Genomic DNA, 21,377 nt, shown 5'->3' with positions numbered 1-21,377 from the left:
AATATTTTATTTATTTTTCATCAAACAGCTCATTTACCAGGTTCATGCAGTCCTCTGCGGGAGTTCCAACCCTCCTACTGATTATTACACTTAAATAAGTATAATAATCACTTATTTTTCACTTGCTGAAAAATAAATATGAAACAGATTCACTCATGGAAAAAATTATTGCCCTGCAGGTTTTAAAATTGACATAATAAAAATGACCTAATATTTATCAGCAGGTTCCAGAATAATTAAATCCAACCTGATGTGGACAAAAATACAGGACAGATTCAGCCTATAAGCCAAGAATAATAAACAGTGACAGGATGAACTCCTCGTAAGCCTAGTAGTATTTTTTAATTAGTTGGAGAACCTGGTAACTTCATTCATTTTTGCTGGGATTCGTTTTCTGTCCCTGCATGTAAAACCTGATGAATCCAGCGGGTGGCAGCAGTGCTGCAGGCTTCTCATGTCAACTGCAGAAGAAGAGGGCGCATCAGTGGCGGGTTCTCTGATTCTCTGGCGCTGCAGCTCATCAAAAGGTACATTACAGTTTCATTTCACAGTTTTAGTCCTCTCAAGGCTCTTCTCCGGGTCAAGACCGAACGTTTTATTAGTTTCAGGCCTTCTCTGGCCGCCGCTGGTTTTTATTTCAGCTCATTTATCCGCAGTTTGTGTCTGAATTACTGTCATGTTCGGTTCAGCGGCCAAACAAAGAAGACTTTTAACACCTTCATGTCTTCTGTATTGAGGCGAGTTATCGGAACTAACCCAAATATCGGTTCTGTGTCCGGTTAACATGTTACTCTCTTTGTTTTGTTGGTTTTTTTAGTGTTTACCGCCTTCATTGTTATTTCTTCTGGAGACTCCCCAGCGGTGTATTACCGCCCTCTACAGTGCAGGAAGGGAATTACAGTGTAAACACGTTTAACAGATGTGCGTTTACTCTGGTTGAAACCAGGAGTTACTTGAGTCCTGGCAAAGAGGCAGCAACAAATACAGCACAATAAATTTAAAAAATACTCAAATAAATAAAGCACTTAAAATTGGACTACAAAATAAAATAATAAAGATAAATAAATAAAATATATTGAATAAAATCATGAAATATATGGTAAAGAAAAATTTAAAGATTTCAAAGAAGAAATAATAAATAAATAAAGCATATAAAAAAGAAATTAAAATAAATGAAATGTAAGAAAATTATTAAATTACATAAAATATAAAATAGTACAGTAACTAATGTAACAAACTAGTTTTGTGGAGGTTATATAATAAAAGAATATTTGAAATTAATAAATGAAGCACAAATAAGTAAAATAAAATCAAAAAGATCAAACATAAATGAATAATGAAATATTTAAATATGTAGGACATGAATTAAAATATATGTAATATGTAAATTATACAAATGAAACAGAAACTAGAGCTGCACAGCGTACAGAAAACTAGTTACTGAATATCGTGACTCCATATTCATCTGTTTTCCTCGTATTTCATCACTTTCTCATTACTGTATTTCTAGCATCTCATCCATCCAACAGATCAGATATATTATCGACTCAGTTTGTTTGCGTTATATTTATTCCAGATGGTTCCTGATACTGTGATTGAACATAAAAACCTCATTAAAAACTGTAAATATTCGACTGTAGTGTTTAGCAGTTTAAATCTTAAAGCTGATGGCAGGGGGTTGTTTTCTCTCAGGATTCAGCCGCCATGAATGACCAACAGGACGACGGGATGAGCGACTTCTCCAACTTGGAGGATGAAGCTTTCCCTCCTCTTCCTCCCCCTCTGTCCCCTGGAGCAGCTCAGTCGCAGGGCGACCCGTTTGGAGAAGGTGAGAGTTCGTTTTAAATGTCAGCGGAGATAAACGTGACGATCTGGTGACGGCCACCTGTCGTTGTGCTGCAGCTGAGGAAGGCGAGGTGTCCAAGCTGGCCGACGTTCCGGCTGCCAAGAGGAAAGGAGTGAAGAGGCCGCAGCCAAAGCTGGACTCCCACAGGTTTTCCATTATAACAGGTCGCTTTCCTCTGGTGGTTAATCCGGACGCTCATGACTGATGTCGTTTCCTCTCAGGCTCACTTCAGACAGAGGATTGCCGGCTCTGCGGACCTTGTTCGCCAACGCTCTCTTTAAGGGCAAAGGTCACGAGGTGAGAAACAAGGATTGATTAGTCACCATTTAGCTAAAAAATAAACATTGTAAAGGGCCAGTATCATGGAAAACAGACTTTGATCTGTTTATCATGTTGTAAAGTTTTTCCGTCATCATGTTGCTTCGATTCTTTCATGTTTGAGAAATCCTTTAATCTCCAAGGCAACCATTCAGTTGCAAAACGCCTGGGTGGACTTAGCCCCGCCTTTGAGGCCTAGCTCCTTCAGACTAGCCAGCAGCAATTAGCAAACAGCTGGTGGAACTGCTTCGCTCGTTACAGCAGCTGCTGCTCAGAGCAGCGCTGGTGAAATGCTAAAGGGTTAATAGAGGAGCCATGATGGGACGACTTCCTGGAGGCGGAGCTTCAGGAAGAGCAGGAGCTTTTAAAGAGACAGAGACCTGATTTCAAGGCACTAAATAACAAAGTCAAATTTTTATAACAGTTGAAGGTAACAGTTACCTGATTATGCTATAAAATGTAATCATTGTAAAATACATAACAGTACCCCTTTAAAATACTCCATATCCAGCTGTTTTTGTTGGATCTAAAATGTCTCATCTATAAAAGTCTTTGTTCTTCTTCTGATCACGTTTAATTGAATCCTGTTTGCTCCTGCTGGACGTCTGGACCCGGCCGGCTCTTTGGCCAGGCGGAGGACCTGCGGCTGCTCATGCAGAAGATGGAGAACTGGGCCCACCGGCTCTTCCCCAAACTGCAGTTTGAAGATTTCATCGACAGGGTGGAGAAGCTCGGCAGCAAGAAGGAGGTTCAGGTGGGCTGAAGCAGGAAGGGAGAGTTCCTCTGTGCAGGACGGGTTCTAACGGGTTCCTCCTCTCCGCCGCAGACCTGCCTCAAACGGATCCGACTGGACATGCCCCTCACGGACGAAGACTTCATGGACAAACCAGGTGAGACGGACTGGACCTGAGTCTGATTCTTGCTGCTGCAGAGGCTGAATGAATCGGACTGGACCTTCAGTAACTAATGTGATTTAAAAAGTGTCCAAACTTTTCTTATAATGCTGGTTTTATATATGAAAATCAGTCAGTTTTAAATAATTTTGACCTTTAACCCCTGATGGGCTAGTGAAGCTAATTAGCTTCTACCTCCTTCACTGGAGATGTATAAATATTACAAATGTTGGTTGATGCATCTGCCTCATGATAAGGTTGCTATTTGAAGTCCTCTGATGCCCTCTAGTGGTTGGAGTTTTAACTACATGTAGTTCATGGGCCGAAACTTTGCTGATAAACTCAGTAAATAATCATAATTATGAGAGAGAGTGTGCAATAAAATATATCCAGGCAAAATAATGTCTTCTATGTAAGATACATTAAAACACATAACATGTGACCATAATTCTAAGTTATTCCAAATTTTATTGTTGGAAACACCAATGGCTGCTCAAAAATATGTTTAAATTCAGAAACTGATTTCATTTTGCAAAATCACGCCAGGAGCTCATGATACTTTGCAGCCAATAAGTTCATCTGTTAATCTGTAACATAATGATGAAGGAATGGTTTGTTCACAAACATTTTTAACTGTATTTTAAAGTTTTGTTTGCATCAGTAAAATAACGTTGTAAGACTGAACTCTGTTTCATTCCTCACATGTCTAATGATGCTAATTAGCATCATAGCTAATTAGCATCACTCTGGATCTGAGGTGATTTCTCTCGTTTACAGGCGCAGAGGAGCCGCCGGCTGGATTCCAGGATCCCGATCCGGTCATCAGCCAGGCCTCCTTTACCGATCCTCGAGGTCCGGTCCACTCCACCCCGGTCCCTGCTCCTCCCTCCCTGACCGAGGAGCAGCGCCGGCGGATGGAGCAGAACCGGCAGCGAGCGCTGGAGAGGCGACTGGCCCGGCAGCAGCAGACAGGTGAGACGGTTCCACCCAGAACCACTAGAGGGTGCTCAGAACCATCCACCGAAAAATACTTAGGAAGTTTTTCTGTTTCCTCAAATCCTTCAGAGCCCCAGACTGACACAGGAATTGACCTCACAGCAGATCTCAACGGGTCTACTGAGCAGAACCAGAAGCCAGGAGAACATCTGGACCCGGATCCGTCCGGCAGCACAAAGACTCCTCCACCTGAGGTTTCTGAACCCGACCCTCCAGCAGAACTTCCTGCTGAGGATGAGAAAGAAAAAGGTCCAAGCTCCCAACCCTGAGGTGTGTCAAAAACTGGATCTCTGCAGCAGAATCTTCTACCAGAACCAAACTACAGAACCTTCCTGGTTCCTGAGCTGGAGCCTGAAAAAGGTCTGCCATTTTAGTTTAAACCTGGATGTTTGTGTTCTGGTCTGGTTCTGGTCCATGGCAGAGGGACTGTAACAGGTTCTGTTTTACTAGAAAACAACCAAAAAGGGCCGGTTCTGTGTTCAAGTTATTTTAATATAAAAATGTCCAATAATAATAAACAGTTGATTTTAATGAAACTGGGTCAGAGTTCATGTTCTGATGGTGAATCATTTTCCCTCCAGAACCAGAACATTTCTACCAAAACATTTCCCACATTTCATCTGCTGGTTTCTGTCGGTTCTGGACAGAAACCAGCAGTCCAGACCCAACGAGCGACTCGTTGGGTCTAAACCTCACGAGTCGCTCTGTGGCGGCTCGTCCTCTACGCCGTCACGGTGCCGGGCCGTGCGGCGGCGTCTGGGTCCATCAGCGCCAGCTCCCGGATCTCCTCCAGCAGGGAGTACAGGTTGGGGGTTCTGCTCTGCCGGAACTCCCGCTCCTCCTTGGAGAGTTCGGGTCGGCGCGCTGCCTTCTCCTGCGCCTCCCCGGCCAGCCGCACCACCTCCTGCACCAGCTGGCTGCGGCGTGGCGAACCGGGCCGCTGCGGCGCGGCGCCGAGGTGCGGCTGGTTGCTGATGACCTGCAGGGTCAGCGTGTCGGCGTGGCAGTTAGTGGAGAGGACGGAGATCCGGACCTGGGGACGGGACGGAGAGAGTTCTGACCGTCTGGAATATAAAATGTTCCCATTTTATTCCTCACAGTAAGTCTGAAGATACGCTTGACCTTTGACCCCAAGTCCCAGTGTAGCTCATTATAACGAGCAACAGGAGATCTCTGGTGATATTTTGTGGAAACGATAACTATTGCATCTTTTTTAGGTAATTGTGTCACAGCAATTACAGTCCTACAAACACAAATCTGCTCTTGAAAAAGGTTCCCATGTGTGAAACGTTTGTTCAGGACAGCAGACGCACTAATCAGCGTGAGCTTCACCTCTGACCTGCAGACGGTAACCGTGGTTTCACATTTATTGAACAAACTGGAGGAAATATTAAACTATCAATCCTGACAGCAAGAACAGTTTTGTGTTTTCTTAAACATTAATTGGAATTTATTGTGACAATAATTAATTAAAACATGATAAATACAATAAATTCCTGGCTCTACTGTCAGACAAACTGGATGAACTTCAAAGCCAAAAACAGAACCCAGCCAGAGTATTACATTTATTATGGCGTTCAACTGATCTTATCCCCTACTCTAACATCTCTGCTCGGCTTTCTAACCAAACAACCAGACAGAGATTTAAAGAGGAGCAGCAGAAGCAAATGAGGCAGATTAGCAGCAAATGGTGTCAGATATTGAGCTGTTGGCATGTTAAGTCAGAGGCCTCTTTAGAGTCGCTGCAAGACTGACTGCTACTGGAGATAATCAACAGGAGCTGCGTTTCCATTGACCATATATTTGTACAACCTGACATTTCAAAACTGAAGTTGCTTAATGAAAACAGGCCAACTTTGAAAAACACTTTAGTTTTTTATTAAAAGGTTTTGGTGCGAGGATCATCAGAGCTTTAACTTTGTTTAGTGTTGCAATTTAACAACGGGCCAAAACCTGGAACGACCCCCTGCTGTCGGGTCAGCGCAGCGCCTCTGTGCCCAGATGAAGGTGTTTCTGTTGGCTCACCGTGATGTGGTCAAACAACCTGAAGGTGGCGCTGCCACAGCCAGACGTGGTGGTGAAGTGGTCCGAGTGGCGGCGAACGGAGCCGCTCTGCCACTCACAGGTACCGTCCGGGCCGGCCGTCACCACCAGGCCCTCCTTGTTCCTCATGTAGACCGGACCTTTCACTCCGTACCTGTAAAAACAGCAGCACACCTGGAGTCACAGCTCCTCTGTGGAAACCGGTTTAAAGTCACAGTCACAATAATTTGACTTATTTAGAACCTGGTGTAAGTAAAACAAGTTTTATTAAAGTCAAGTTTTCACCGTATTACTCATTCATAAATATCACAGTTTCAAAGTAAGTGTTTAGTTAGCAAGCTAAATACTTGGTATGCTAACTAGTTAGCTTGAAGCAAAATAATTGAATAAATATTTTGAAAGCAAGTTACATACTTAGTTTCAAACTAAATGTTTGGCTTGCAACTAAATATTTTTATTTAGCAAGGTAAATATTTATTTAGTAAAATGTATATTTAGATTGCTAACTGCATACAAAGTTAGCAAGTTAAGCATTTAGTTTGATACTAAATATTTAGCTAACTTGAAACAAATGTTTTAGCTAGCAAGTTTAATATTTTGGCTCAAATTAAATATTTATCTCCAAAATAAATATCTTGTAAGGCAGCTAAATTTAGTTTCAAGCTGTTTAGCTTTTAAGCTAAACACCAAATATTTAACTTGCAAGCTATACATTGAGTTTAAACTAAATGTTCAGCTTAACACTAAATGTAGCTGGCCAAATGAATAATTAGGTTGCTAGCTAAATAGTTAGCTTGAAAGTACATTTTTAGCTAGCAATCTATATAATTAGCTTCAAACTATATATTTAACTTGCTTACTACATATTTAGCTAGTAAGTTAAATATTTAGTTTGGAACTGACATAAATGAATGAATAATGTAGTAAAATCTGTAAAATTTAGCCCATTTCATTTGGTGGGACCCAACTTGACAGAAGTGATGCTACCAGGAAAAAAAGGTCCTGAGGCTTAAAACCTAAGAACATTGAACTAAGTGTCCAGCATGGCGGTGGCAGAATCATGCTGAGGAAATGTTCTTCTGTCACTGGAACAGCAGACCAATAGAGGAAAGTTCCTTACTCTGGAATGAAGACCAGCACGCCGTTGTCCCTGATGGAGTAGATGATGGCGTCGGCCACGCAGCGCGGGTCCGTCTCCGGGTCGCGCTCCTTGAAGAAGAGGCACTGGAAGAGTCCGGTGGAAAGGTTCTGGGCTCGCTGGGCCGCCTGCCGACGTCACAACAACTCAGACAATGTTCAGGAAGCACAGAACCGCCCAGACCCAACAAGCCGCTCACCCGGTTCCTGCTGTTGATGTGCTCTGCCAGCTCCTCCATGTCTTTGTTGCCGGCCGGCGGTTTGCCAGGCTCAGCCCCCTGCTGACCGCCGCGCTCCAGTTGCAGCGCGGCGGTCAGCAGGCGGTGCACCACCATGTCGGCGTAGCGGCGGATCGGGGAGGTGAAGTGAGTGTAGCGGTCCAGAGCCAGACCTGACGAGCAGAAATGAGGCAATCAGGAAGAGCCGAGCTGGTTTACCATAGCGGTAAAACTGGTTTATCGTATCGGTAGAACTGGTTTACCGTAGTGGTAGAACTGGTCCTCAGGCTGAGCACCAGTGGAGAAGTACATGGCCTGAGACATGGCCTGGGTGGCCATCATTCTGAAGAGCCTGTTCACCAGCGGGTCCTCGGGGTCCACTGCTCGGTCCAGAGAGTCCGCCAAGGCCTTGTTGGTCCTGCAGGAGAGTCAGAATTCAGGTTTTATGGACATCCTGTAAAAATTAGTTCTTTTCCATCAAACTCCTCCCTTGCTGCTGGTCTCCACCTCTGGCCAGGTGGTGCGCCGGCAGACGGGTGGGGAGCGGACCAGAACCCACCTGGTGTCGATGGAGAACCCCCTGGCCCGGGCCGTGTCCACCAGCTGGCTGAACAGTTCCTGGCGTGGCTGCGGGTGACGCCTCAGCAGGGCCTGGTAGGGGAAGGCCTCCTGGATCTTGCGCGCCACCCAGTGGTTGGCGTAGATCATGCACTCTGCCACGGTCTCGTGGACCTCCAGGGGCTGGCGAGGAACCAGCGCCGTGATGTTCTTGTCCTGGTCCAGCTGGGCTCGGACCTGTGGAGGAGGAGCGAGCAACTTGTGATCCACCACAGAAACGGATCCTTCTTCTTCTGCTACAGAAAAAAACTGATTAACGTTCAAAATGATCTCAATGACGTTTGACCTTCTACTGGGTTTAAACCAGAATAATTTGAGATTGATGCTCCACCAGAGGTCTTCAACATGGAGGTCAGTTTCTGATTTATATATTTTTCTGTTTATTGTTTTTGTTTCTGTTATGTCTTTAAATATCCATTACATGAATCCAACATTTCTGGGCCATTAAATTTGTATTCACTTATTTAAACCGTGAAATAAAAAAGTCTATTACTTGTGTTGAGTGAACTGTAATACGATATTTTACTTATAAATATGTCGGTATTTTTTGCATTATGCCTCTGTAGCAGGTATCGGGTCTCATTCGCTGGTAGCAGTTAGCATTTCGGCGTTAGCTTAGCAGAAAACAAAGCCAGAACAGTTTACTCTCAAAACGTAGTTTACATAGGACGAATTAATACGTAAACATTTTTATTTAATAATAACTTCATACATTACCACCCTGTAATTAGACAAAGTTAAGACTTTACTGCTTGTAACTGGAAAAACAGAGCAACAGATGCACCGCCACCCGGTGGTGTCACTCGGTATTACAATTATTGAATCTCTTGAACTATCAATAGTAAATAAACAAAATAATGCGATCACAAATAATTTTATCAGTTTGTTGCAAGTTGGATTCATGTAGATGTGTATTTTGAGTTTTTCAAAAAAATATATATATACATAAGAAATGTAATTAATCAGAAATCTCAGGAGATAAACCCAGCAGAAATGTCCGTCTGTACCTCCACTCCCTCCAGCTCCAGCGCTCCTCCTCGGTCCCTCTGAGCCCGCAGGTGTCTGGCGATGTGCGTCAGCGTCTCCAGCGTCTGGATGAGCTCGCTCAGCTTGGCGTCCCGCTCCTCCGGGTCGAGCCGAGCCAGCTCAGGAACCTGGACCTCCTCCCCGTTCAGCAGTGCCTGGGCCAGCTCGTAATGCAGCTGGTAGGAGGAGCGGATCAGGGTCCGGCCGAACCACACCTTGGTGACGGCCAGGCTCTGAGCGTCCAGCTCCCACACGACGCTCATGGCGTACCTGGAAACCAGAGGACGGCGTTGGGACCGATGGAGACGGTGGTGAGCAGAGGAGCAGAGAGAACCGACCTGTCGACCCCGCCCAGCAGGGAGCAAAGGTCAGCGCTGAGGACAGCAGGCAGCATGTCGTAGCGGCGGTCCGCCAGGTAGTAGGTGGTGGCTCTAAGAGGGAAACATGAACACAACTCATCCAGAAAACAGAATGTTTTAACCATATTTATTCATACAAGATAATCAATAAGGATGTAAACGGTAACCAGAGGAGAAACCAAAAACTGTACTAAAGTAAGAGCAGCAATACTTCAACATATTTTAAAAAGTAGCCGACCAAGAAATTACCTGAGTAAAAACATATCTGTTAAAAAGTGACTGATCAAATTATCAATCATTTAATATTTAGTAATAACATCATTAGACAGATTATAAATAAAATTACATGGACATTTTAGTGTTTTAAGGATCAAAATGATAATAATTTATATAAGTTAAAAAAATAAGAGAAATATTTTCCAAATCAATTTCTTTAAATAAAAAACTTCTGAACCTTTAACAGAAACTTCAGGAGTTTGTCTGGTGAACGAATGATCGCTGTTAGATTAGCTGCTGCCTGCCGGTTCTGGAGTCCTACCTGGACCGGGCCTCCAGGTCGGTGAGCGATTCCTCCCTGACAAAATGCGTGACGTCGGCGATGTGGACTCCCAGCTCCAGGAGCTTCCCGCCGGCCAGGCGCCGCACCGACAGCGTGTCGTCCACGTCCTCGCAGCCCCGCGGGTCGATGCTGAACACCAGGTGGGTCCGCCTCAGGTCCCGGCGCGCCGCCGCCTCGGCCGGATCCGCCGCCCACGGTTTCTCCGGGGAATTCACCGGCATCTCCCTGAGCTGCCACACCACAGGGAAACATCCCGCTCAGATCGATGGCGCCCGGTCACCAGCTGACCACCGGTTCCGATCTCCACCTGGGCTTCGGAGAACGGCGGCACGTGGATGCAGTTCTCCACCAGGACCGTCTGGACCTCCGTCTCCAGCTCCCCGGCCCGGCCCAGAACCCGCACGCTGTGTCCGTTGGGATAGAGCGACGTGCTGGGCCACGAGTCGATCCGAACCACCACCCTGTGATCCTGCAGGGGGAACCGAACCAGACGGCTTCAGCGACCAGAACCGGCTGATTTCAGAACCCAAATCCCAACATTTACACCAGAGCTTCTTTCCTGTTACACCACCAGCTTTAATCACTAACGGTTCCTTTTCCTAACTGGGCTGGCATGACCTTTGACCTTTAATTTAGTGTGTAGAGTCTGGCATGTAGCTGAACCTGCTGGAGAGCAGCAGCACTCCGCTTAAATTAGGATTAAATATCAAGAGTGAAACCAGAATTAAATCTTAATTTAATCCAGAATAAAACTAGGATTAAAACCAAAAAAGAAAACAAAAAGAAAACCATAAATTAGCTACGTCTAAACCTTCTCAAACCAGGTCTAAATCAGAATAAAGTAGGAATAAAACCAGAATTAAATAATTAAATACTAAATAAAAACACGACAACTAGGATTAAAACTGGATTTAAACGTAGGAACAAAACATCAATAAAACCATAAATTAACTACGACTAAACCAGAACTAAACTCAATAATTAAATTCATAATATCAGAATAAAATCAGGATTAAACTGATTTTATTATTTTTTATTGTATTGTAACAAAAACAATAATAAATCCAGGACTGATCCCAGGTTCAAATCTGGTATTAACACCAAAATTAAACCAGAATAAAAAGTTTTGTCGCCATGGTAACAGGCATAACGAGCGGATATTTTCTGCTTCTGTAAGCGGATCGGACCTGCAGCGCGTCGGCCTGCTGGGTGCTGATCCGGACCTTGGGGATCCGGCGGTCCCAGGGAACGGCCAGGACGCGCTGGGCGGCCCGGCTCTGGGTCTGCGCCGCGTCCCGGGGGGGAAAGGTCACCACGTAGTCCCTCCAGTTCCTCTGCAGGATCCCCACGACGCGACCTGCCGGGGTCAGAGGTCAGAACCTGCATGGACCCACACAGCCCGGCAGAACCCCTCCCCCCACCTGTCGGCATGGGCTTGATCTCGTCGTCGTCCCCGCTCCGCTCGTCCGCCGGCCCTTCGCTCAGAGCCGTGACCTTCCCTCGCCACTCGACCCTGGGCAGCAGCTCCACTGCCACCAGGTCGCCGTGCACGGCCCGGTTCCGGCTCTTAGAACCGGCCACCAGCACACCGGCGCTCAGGTCTGAGGCAGGAGGAGAGGAGGAGTGACCTCAGAGCTTCACCTGGAGGATCTCACCTGACAGCAACGACCTTCACCTGGGCTCTTAGAGGACAAACCGTCGCTGGTGACGAAGGCTTCGTTCTGAGCGCGGTGTTTGCTCACGTTCAGGGTTCCCTGCAGGAGAAACGGTCCAATCAGGAGCTCCATCAGCACATCCTGGACCAGAATACCTGCAGGTCCAGACCTGGACGAAGCGTCCGGACTTGATCCCGGCCTCCAGAACCTGAGCAGGTAAATGTTCTGGAAACTCCCTCTGCGAGCCGTCGGCCTCCTTCTCCTGCAGCGCCTGGCGGACGGATCCGTACAGATCCTGGGCGGCCTGCAGCGCCGGCCAGAAGCTCTGCAGGTACTCCTGAAAATTAAGAATGTGAAGATGAGCGTCACACCTGGGTGGTTGCTGTGGCGACCGAACATCCCCACCTGGACGCTGATGACGTAGACTCCGGAGTTGAGGCTGCTGAACTGGGACACGGCGTCCGAGTCCTCAGTGATCATCACCAGGTTCATCATCCCAGCCAGGTGGTTGTAGTACCACACAGCGGCGGCGTACACACACCTACACACACACACACACACACACAGGTTCTGATCTACAGGTCCAGCAAACAGACCTGATCTTAAAGTGATACACAACAACACTATTAGCTAAAGCTAACAATAGTAGCAGGAGCAAATGTCATCAACTAGGGATGACATCATTAGCTCCAGGTAGCACCATGAGCAGGAACTTACTCCTAGATAGTGTTAGCTCTAGCTAGTGCTAACACTATTAGCAGGAGCTAACACCATTAGCAGGAGCTAACGCCACTGGCTGGAGCCAGCTCTGATAGCTGGAGCTATTGCCATTACCTGAAGCTAATGCCATTATGTAGAACTAACTATATTAGCTAGCGCTAACACCATTAGCAGAAGCTTATATTAACTCATCGTGGATCCCTTTAAGTTGGATTTAAACCTTTTATTCTATAATCCTACACTTTGTTTACAGTGAACTCTGACCCAGGTTACTTGGGTCACCTGGGGGTCACCTGGGAGGACTCACCTGGTCTGCCATTTCTCCTGGCTCTCTCCTTTCTCTCTGGGGCAGTAGGAGAACTCCTGGAATTCGTTAGCAAACAGGACGCAGTCATGCCGCGGGTCTTTCAGCAGGTTCCTCAGACGGTTGTAGAACCTGCAGAGGAGCAGAACTCTGGCATGTTTCAGAAAGAAATAACAGATTTTAGCCAAAAAATCTCCATCAACAAGCTACAGCTCCCCCTGGTGGATCCTGGAAAATGACATTTGGCACACATTTTTCCTTCCACTCAACTTTGTAGGAAAAATTTCTTGGATTCAGAACTCAGATTCTATTTGCCGATCCAGAGGGAGACGTTCCGGGTGAATCTGGGGCCAGAGGAGGTCAAAGGTCACCACTACACGCTGTTCTGGGCTGAACCTGCAGCTCATTCACCTAACAGCCCATTAGTGATGCAACGTGTTCCCTCCACCAAGTCAGCAGAAACCAGAACCGAACCGCAGTGGAAGCGCGGGTCAGGCAGGGTTCCTTATTAACGGCTTCCTGCGGGTCACAGCTGAGTCAGCAGAACCGGGTCTAATGAGGCCGACCCGGCTCGCTCCTGCAGAGTTCTGCAGGGATAGAAAAGGTGATCCAGGAGCAGCGCTGCGCAGAAGGCGAGGCTGCTGAGTCAGCGGGAGTTATGGAGGCTTGTTCTGGTTCTGGTTCGGTTCTCCTACCTACGGCCCTTGCTGTGCAGAGCCTGACAGGCCGTCTGCGTGAACACGACCCCCTGCAGCTCCACCAGCTCCAGAACCTCCAGGTAGTTCAGTACCACCTCGGCGTCCGGAACCACATAGTGGGTTAGGTCTCCGGGCAGAACTTTACCATCTGGGTCAGAAAAAACATCACAGATTTAAAATAAACTGGAGAAACTTTTAAAATAATAAAAACTTGATGTGTATCAGAGAAAAGCCCGAAATTATCGTTGGTTCTGGAAACTGAACTTGGTGGTTCTGGACTCGTCTGACATGTGAAGCTGCAGCTTCTGATTAGTTCTGTGGGTTTGTTTTCAGGGTCAGCAGGAGGTCCGGTTCATAGTTTAGTCTTTAATTAAAAAAGATAAAATAAAATAAAAATCAACATTTATGATGGAAAAAACCAAGAGAAGAAATTCAACAACCTCTGGACAGATCCTGAAAACGGATGGATGAATGGATGGATGGATGGATGAATGAATGCTGGATGGATGGATGGATGGATGAATGTTGGATGGATGTTGGATAGATGTTGGATGGATGGATGAATGTTGGATGGATGGGTGGATGTTGGACGGATGCATGTTGGACGGATGGATGTTGGATGGATGGATGTTGGATGATGGATGGATGGATGTTGGATGATGGATGGATGGATGTTGGATGGATGGATGTTGGATGATGGATGGATGAATGTTGGATGTTGGATGGATGAATGTTGGATGGATTGATGTTGGATGGATGGATGTTGGGTGGATGAATGTTGGATGATGGATGGATGAATGTTGGATGGATGGATGTTGGATGGATGAATGTTGAATGGATGAATGTTGGATGGATGAATGTTGGATGATGGATGGATGAATGTTGGATGGATGAATGTTGGATGATGGATGGATGGATGTTGGATGGATGAATGTTGGATGATGGATGGATGAATGTTGGATGGATGAATGTTGAATGGATGAATGTTGGATGGATGAATGTTGGATGATGGATGGATGAATGTTGGATGATGGATGGATGAATGTTGGATGATGGATGGATGGATGGATGTTGGATGGATGAATGTTGGATGGATGAATGTTGGATGATGGATGGATGGATGTTGGACGGATGGATGGATGAATGTTGGATGGATGAATGTTGGATGATGGATGGATGAATGTTGGATGGATGAATGTTGGATGATGATGGATGAATGTTGGATGATGGATGGATGGATGTTGGACGGATGGATGTTGGATGGATGGATGTTGGACGGATGGATGTTGGATGGATGAATGTTGGAGGATGGATGGATGGATGGATGAATGTTGGATGATGGATGGATGCCTCTAAGTGGATCTAGAACTCAGCAATACTTTCTGACTGATCGATCAACTTACTTATTGATTTCATTCAAACAGGAAATTTAATTTGAAATTTTTGTCCGTCTAGTTTTGGTTCCGGTCCGGACTGTGGGTCTTATCCTCCGGACCGGACCAGAGATGTCCTACATGCCATAGTGAACCCGGGCCTTCAGCAGAACCGAGCTCCCGAACCGCCGCCGTACTCCCGCGGACCTCACCGTTCTCGCAGCCCGCCTGGCACAGCGCGCTGAAGCAGGGGACCCGCTCCCGCAGGTAGTGCTCCCGAACCACCCGAACCTTCCGGCCTCGGCTGCTCTTCAGGTGCAGAACCTTCTCGGTCTTGATCATCCTGAGGACTCCGCTGCGGAGCCGCGGCTCAACCAGGAACTCTCACATGTAAACAAGTCCGAATCAGGCGGACTCCAGGCAGGAAGAGCGTCATGACGTCATAACGCTCTACGCGTTCTGTTGCGTTCATGTGCTGCCGGATTGTCGGTCTTCCGAGGATAAACACTTGACCGCTTGATCTTTAGAAATAAAACATAATTAAAATAATTTTTAAAAAGTGAAAGATTTGAATAATTTCTAAAATAAAAATTTATTTTTGAATGTTTGCCATATCTTATAAAATACATGTACCAAAGTAAAATATTTTGATTTTAATAATTGATTCCATTGATCGAATTTGTTGAGAAAATCCATCGCCATGTTGGAAATCTCTTCTTCCTCTTCTGTTTTTGTTTCCTTGGGTGCGACGTCAAATACATTTCCGAGTTCCGAAGTAACTAGAATGCAGCATTTTTTCCCCAATAAATACAATGTTGCTCATTTAGGGCAACTGCTGTTTATGATTGACTAAAGTTGGATTAGCTAACTTTTTATGAAGTATTCCAGTTTTGGTCAAAACTGAAATTCCAATTTCCCAGTTAGAAAAAATCAACTAGCACGAGCCCCGAAGTCAGGTTTTGGGAGTAATTCCGTCTACTAAGACTTGCAAGGCCGACTTCGCGTTTCAAAATGGCCGCTAATGGCATCAACAGCAGAAGATGTGATTGAAATGTTGATTTTATTAAGGCACTCACGTAAGAGAGCGTCTGAAATCAATGCCACATCTGGCGTCTGCAGCTCTAAACTGTTAGTAGTGTTAGTTTGTGGAAAGTAAAGCTTGAAATTATGTTCATAAGAGGCAAAATACCATATTTATTTGCGTCGCCATGTTGGAATCCCATAATTGTCTCCCACAACATATTAGGGTCATTGTTACGGAGCCCTCTAGGGACATGGGGAATTTTTTTTCTTTTGCGTTCCCTCGCAAAACTTTTGTGTTCCCTCGCAAAACCTTTTGCGTTCCCTCGCAAAACGTTTGCGTTCCCTCGCAATACTTTTTGCGTTCCCTCGCAAAACGTTTGCGTTCCCTCGCAATACTGTACTGGTCAGTTATGCAGCATAATTGAATACTGTAAGCCTTTCTTACGGTGGGCGCCGTACTTTATGCTTTAATATAAGGTTATGGGAGGTTTTTCCATGAATGTTAGAATCTTTTTGTGAAATATCTGAAGTTTTATATCTTTCTTTAGGATAGAAAGGCACCACAAACCTACGATATAAACAGAAACCTTCCGTAAGTAGGAAAGAAATAAAAATACATTATATGGACATTTTCGAGTTTCAAAAGTGAAGCATTTTTGACTTTTGGCAACTTTCGAAGTTTTTTCTGAAAAATTTCTCAGCTTAATCTCAAAATTTCAGATTTTTTACTTGCAATTTTTTATTTTATTTTTGGAGCTCAGAAATGTTCTTGTTTTTTCTAGAACATTTCGGAGATTTATCTCAGAAAATATATATTTTTTCTATCTACAGTGGCTCTATATATTTGTTATATTCGTAATTATAACAAATATAACAGACGCTTTAAGAAAAGTAAGTAGAAAACCCAGCTTTCCCGAGGCTCACTGAACGCAGCATCGATTGTTGGACGGCAGGGCGTCCTCTTGGCGCCTCTGCTGATCTTTGCAGCCGCTGCGGTGGGTTGAGGGAAGCGGGGGTGAATCCTCTTGGTCCGCCCGCTGATCTTCGGCTCCGCCGCGCAGAGAAGCTGCAGCGGAGCTCAGACTCAAGTTGGAAACTGCAGCGATGCTCAGGACTTTGGTGCCGCTTCAGCACCGACTTGTTCTGGGGAAAACCTTCACCTAGAGGAGCCGCCGCCCGCCGCCGTCAGACCCAACTTTGTTCTGGACCGAACCCGCTGCAGGTAAGCTGGAGAACCAGAACCAGGAGCTTGTTTGGTTGTTTTAACGCGATTTGGACTCATGTTGGAAACAAACCGGGACCAGAACCGGCAGAGTGGAGGCACTTTTAACTTAAGCTGATATTTTTTATGCTTTTTAATGTGTATACACTTTATTTCTGTTTGTAGCGCTGAAATGAATCAATAATCTTGTAGCAGAGAAATGAATGAATAAAACTAAAAGGCGGTTATTAAAAGTTTGACACATTTCCAGTTTATTGAACGTCCTGCAGCGGTTTGCTCAGAGCGCTCTTATCGGTCCGGTCCGGTCCGGTCCGGTCCAGTCCCAGTCCGCGCTCATGTTCTGCTGTTTTAAATCAAGCAGCAGGTCAGGCTGATCGCTGCTGCTGTTTCCATCGATGCCCTGAAGCGGGCTCGGTTCTGCCGCCAGCAGGGGGCGCCGCGCAGCAGCACGCAGGTCCACGGCTGCAGGTGATGCCGCCGCCGCCGCCGCTCGGTCTGATGGCCGCATCCAGTTAGCGGAGTAATTTCAGCTGCGGGCTGAGCGCCACTTAGCGCTGCAGCCACGTGTCACCGAGACATTTGTCACAAATGTGGCCTTGCAATAAAAGTAATGCAGCTGCTGGTGTTTCCTGAGCTTTTACTTTAATTAAATTGTTTTTAGGAGGATGCGCTGCTGCTGCTGCTGCTGCTGCTGCTGCAGGAATCTGGACCTTTCATTCACTGCATGATTCCTGGTTGGCTTTGAATTATTGCAACAAGTAAATCAGGACGTTATGACGGAGTATATAATATTTTCTCAAATATTTTTAGATTAATCTGAACATTTTTATTTAGGTTTTTCTTGTATAATTTTTACTTTTGCAGCTCAGAAATGTTCTTGTTCAGATTATCGGAAAAATGAACCTATTTTCAAACTCAGAAATTTCCGGGGGTTTTTCTAGAAAATTTCTGAGATTAATCTAAAACATTTTGTGTCTCTTTGTTTTTGACTTATTGGACTCAGAAATTTCCATGTTTTTTCTTGAAAATTTCTGCCATTAATCTCAATTTCTGAGCTTTTTCTCACGTTTAAACTTTTGCAGCTCTGTTATTTCCTTGGGGTTTTTTTATAACATTTTTTAGGTTAATCTCAAAATTTGAGAGTTTTTTGACAGAAATGTACTGGTTTTTTTCTGTCTATATTTTGCCTTAACTTTGGGTTGTAAGTGGCTCCTCTGATCGGTTGGTTGTGGTTTGGATCTCTCTGCTGTTTCGGTTCCAATAGTTGATAATAAATCGGTTAAATGTTTGTTTCGTTTTGCATGTCAGAGACTTTGATTTGAATTCTCTCTCAGGTTTGCATTTTAAATTGAGTTTTTGTTTTGCGATGCTCCAATAAACTCTCCACAGATTAAATTCAGCTTTAAATGAGCCCTGAAAAATCTAAATTGATTAAATGCATCAAAACTGTGAACTCCAGTGTTTCCAGTTTCTACTGGAAACATTTTAAATAAACAAAACAACAAATAAAATAAATTATGAAATCTCTGTAAACAAAGTAGAGACCAAAACACCAAACTGAAGATTTTGAGAGAAAAACGATAAATTATGAAATGGAAATTATTGAGATGTTTTTTTTTACATTTATTGTGGGATTAATTAATTTATTGCTTATTGTGACAGGCCTATAAATTAGAGATTATAAATTTAAACACTGCACCCACCTTCAGTGTAAGTTCAGCTTTGATGCTAATTTGCACCTCTAGGCATTTAAGGAACGGAACAAACGTTTCAGCCTTGCTGTTTTTCTGCTGATGCTGTTTTTTCTCCAGCTGTAAAACTGAGATAAAATACGAACATTTGCTTATATTTGTGCCACAATCTGTTTATTCCTTCATGTTCTGCTGCGTATTTATTGTTTTGTAGCTGAAAATGAATCGGATGGAGTCAGAATCAGAACCGGCAGGTAGAGTGCTGATCGGTGCGGTTCCTCTGATCTGGTTTGAGCTGCAGACTCTGCCTGACTGGAGAAACGTCGCAGCCAGATATACAACGTTTAGGCAGGAAGGGGAAAGCGTCTGCTTCACGTTTGAAGTGAAGAAGAAGAAACGATCGATTAAAGGAAGCCGAGGTGTTCTCTGATGTTTTCCAGAATCTCACCTGTAATGATCCGGGAGCCGCCGCCCTCGTTAGCAGCTCACTTTCATCTCCGATCATCAGAACCGCGGCCCGGTTGGTTCTGGGTGGCAGTCTGAGAGCCGCACTGGGAGCCCATGGTTCCGGTCTGCTGGACCTTTCCAAACTGGGAATCCTCCGGATCAATACGTGTGATCGGCTGATCAATCAGGGATCATTTACCCAACCAACAAAGCGACACATGAAAACAACCAGAACCAGAACAAACCGGACTCGCCTGCGACCCAGCAGCATCTAAACCAAAATCCTGCTGCCATTTTGTTTTTAGAGAGAAAATACTGGTCTGATGGAAATCTATGGAGGACTGACCCTGCCAAAACTGGCAATAATTTTTTAGACACAATATTTATCACGTTATTTACTTCATTTGTTTCTTCATTTATTGCCAGTTTTGGCAGGATCAGTCTTCCATAAGAAGCAGGTGGAAAATATGAAAATAAGTAAATGGCTTGTTAAAGTAAATGACTCATCTGAAAAAAATGCGTATTTTTATCATTTTCAGTGGTATTTAACTTTATCACTAATATCTAATTTTCCATTATAGTTCCTTTTTTATTTCTCATTTATTTTTTTCTTATTTTTCCCAAATAATGTTAAATCAAAAAATATATATTAAATACAGAATATGAAGAGATAAAAGGAAACTAATTTACAAAACACTAAGACTGGAAAAAAATGAAAAATAAATGTGATATATCAGTTATATTAATATGAATTAGTCACGCCGAATAATAAAATAAGTTGGAAAGTTCTTACTTTTTGGATGCAATATTGTTCTCAAGAATTACTTTCTTAAGCCATTTATTTCTACACTTATTGATAATTTTGGCAGGCTCAGTCCTCCGTATAAAGCAGGAAGGACACTGAAAAATTTAGGAAGAATCCAGAAAAAATATAGATGGAAACATCCCAAAAAAAAAATCAACTGAATAAAACAAATAAAAGCAAATTGACACACGGAAGAGAAGCAGGAGAAAACCTGAACGAAACCAAACCTGGAAGAGAAACGTGATTATTAATGAGCCGAATATCGAACCAAAGTTTTCTGTTGAACTTCATTAAACGTGTTTGTCTCCTTTTGACCGCAGCTGATTAAGATGCAGGAAATGAAGTGAATCCAGAAGTGGTTTGTGTTTGATGAATTATGGAGCGACTTCAGTCAGGACGGCGTTTTCTCAGGACGAACAGCAACAAAGCAGCGGTCGTGAGATTCGGTGGAGGAGCATTAAGGCCAGCAGCCGGCGGCTCCCGCCGTCGCATTCAGGCTGCGACAAAGAAGAGAGAGAGAAGAAAAGCAACATGAAAGAGATTTTAAGTGCTTCTGCTGGGAGGGGCGAGAGAGAGTGCACCGTTATAAAACCTCCTGAGTTTATCCCTGCAGGCCATGAGGGACAGAAACAGGCGGAGGAGGGGTCGGGTTAGGGTTGTTATAAAGGAGGAAAAGATTCGGGAATTCCCTCCGATCCCGTTCTTGTCTCTAAATCCGATATTTAAACCACCAAAATCTGATATTTAAACCGTTGACTCACAATATTTTACCCTCTGAGTTTCAAATCTCCACCTGGATATTTTAATTATATTAGTTATTTAAATGTCCTGTGAGTAAATATATATTTGCCCATTTATCCAAAACAACCACAACTTTCCAGATTAATTTCACTTCCTGCTGCGGCGCGAGTTAAATTACCGTAATAACCCGAGATCTGCTGGAAAGCTTTCAGAAACCTTTGGGATTTTTCAGACAGCAAAGTGTCGCCCAATTACTGCAAATTCGGTTCCATCGTCGCCGACACATTCAGCCTGGAAGGGTTAAACCACCAAGATTAACCAACTGCGGATTACCGATATTTATCTGATATTTCAGTGCGATTCTGATCCTGATGGAGCGTCTGAATTTGTCAGGCTCCTTCCTGGGTTTTCTTGCAGGTTTTATCTGATATTTGCGCCTCAGGAGGAAACGAGTCGCCTGGTTCTGATTAATGAGTTCGGTTCACAGCTCACAGTCCAGTTCATGATTCCTGGTTCCTCTGCCAGCATCAGTTCATGAAGTTTTTCCACCATCGTTAATAACTCAGACTCTGTGAGCGTGCAGCAGGCGGAGCACACACAGCTGTGTGTGTGTGTGTGTGTGTGTGTGTGTGTGTGTGTGTGTGTGTGTGTGTGTGTGTGTGTAAAACGCAGATTTGAAGATTTG

General features: G+C 44.5%; 3 protein-coding genes across 7 annotated transcripts in view; 2 read left to right on the top strand and 1 right to left on the bottom strand.

Moving 5' to 3' along the window:
- The first annotated feature begins 399 nt into the window (after positions 1-399).
- tipin (timeless interacting protein) lies at positions 400-4,584 on the top strand. Of its 2 annotated transcripts, XM_028015965.1 has the most exons (8): positions 401-527; positions 1,693-1,828; positions 1,903-1,993; positions 2,068-2,143; positions 2,796-2,918; positions 2,991-3,054; positions 3,835-4,029; positions 4,123-4,584. In XM_028015965.1, exons 2-8 carry the CDS (start codon positions 1,705-1,707, stop codon positions 4,320-4,322), a joined length of 873 nt encoding a protein of 290 aa, XP_027871766.1. In that variant the 5' UTR covers positions 401-527; positions 1,693-1,704; the 3' UTR covers positions 4,323-4,584. The 2 variants fall into 2 exon arrangements, with proteins under 2 accessions (XP_027871764.1, XP_027871766.1); XM_028015963.1 differs by having other exon boundaries at positions 400-527; positions 3,835-4,584.
- Positions 4,525-15,196, bottom strand: dis3l (DIS3 like exosome 3'-5' exoribonuclease). 2 transcript variants are annotated; one of them, XM_028015939.1, is made up of 19 exons: positions 14,976-15,196; positions 13,388-13,538; positions 12,696-12,824; positions 12,074-12,209; positions 11,838-12,005; positions 11,689-11,767; positions 11,435-11,614; positions 11,201-11,370; positions 10,321-10,482; positions 9,993-10,243; positions 9,434-9,526; positions 9,077-9,365; positions 8,011-8,246; positions 7,715-7,869; positions 7,434-7,624; positions 7,217-7,362; positions 6,079-6,250; positions 4,731-5,086; positions 4,525-4,698 (listed from the first exon to the last, which is right to left on the bottom strand). In XM_028015939.1, the coding sequence occupies exons 1-18, from the start codon at positions 15,103-15,105 to the stop codon at positions 4,775-4,777; spliced, it is 3,150 nt and encodes a 1,049-aa protein (XP_027871740.1). In that variant the 5' UTR covers positions 15,106-15,196; the 3' UTR covers positions 4,525-4,698; positions 4,731-4,774. The 2 variants fall into 2 exon arrangements, with proteins under 2 accessions (XP_027871740.1, XP_027871741.1); XM_028015940.1 differs by lacking the exons at positions 13,388-13,538; positions 14,976-15,196 and adding an exon at positions 12,963-13,380.
- Positions 15,197-16,806: 1,610 nt separating this feature from the next.
- LOC114143667 (multiple epidermal growth factor-like domains protein 11) overlaps positions 16,807-21,377 on the top strand; it is a 90,930-nt gene continuing 86,359 nt past the window's right edge. For all 3 annotated transcript variants that reach the window (XM_028015938.1, XM_028015936.1, XM_028015935.1), the window contains exon 1: positions 16,807-17,008. The gene's annotated coding sequence lies outside the window, so the exon portion shown is untranslated. The remainder of the gene's footprint in view (positions 17,009-21,377) is intronic.

The sequence above is a fragment of the Xiphophorus couchianus genome, chromosome 4 (assembly GCF_001444195.1).
Source record: "Xiphophorus couchianus chromosome 4, X_couchianus-1.0, whole genome shotgun sequence".
In the NCBI taxonomy this organism is placed as follows: domain Eukaryota; kingdom Metazoa; phylum Chordata; class Actinopteri; order Cyprinodontiformes; family Poeciliidae; genus Xiphophorus; species Xiphophorus couchianus.
The sequence above is the reverse complement of the archived record's forward strand: the minus strand, read 5'-3'. Positions and strand labels throughout refer to the sequence as shown.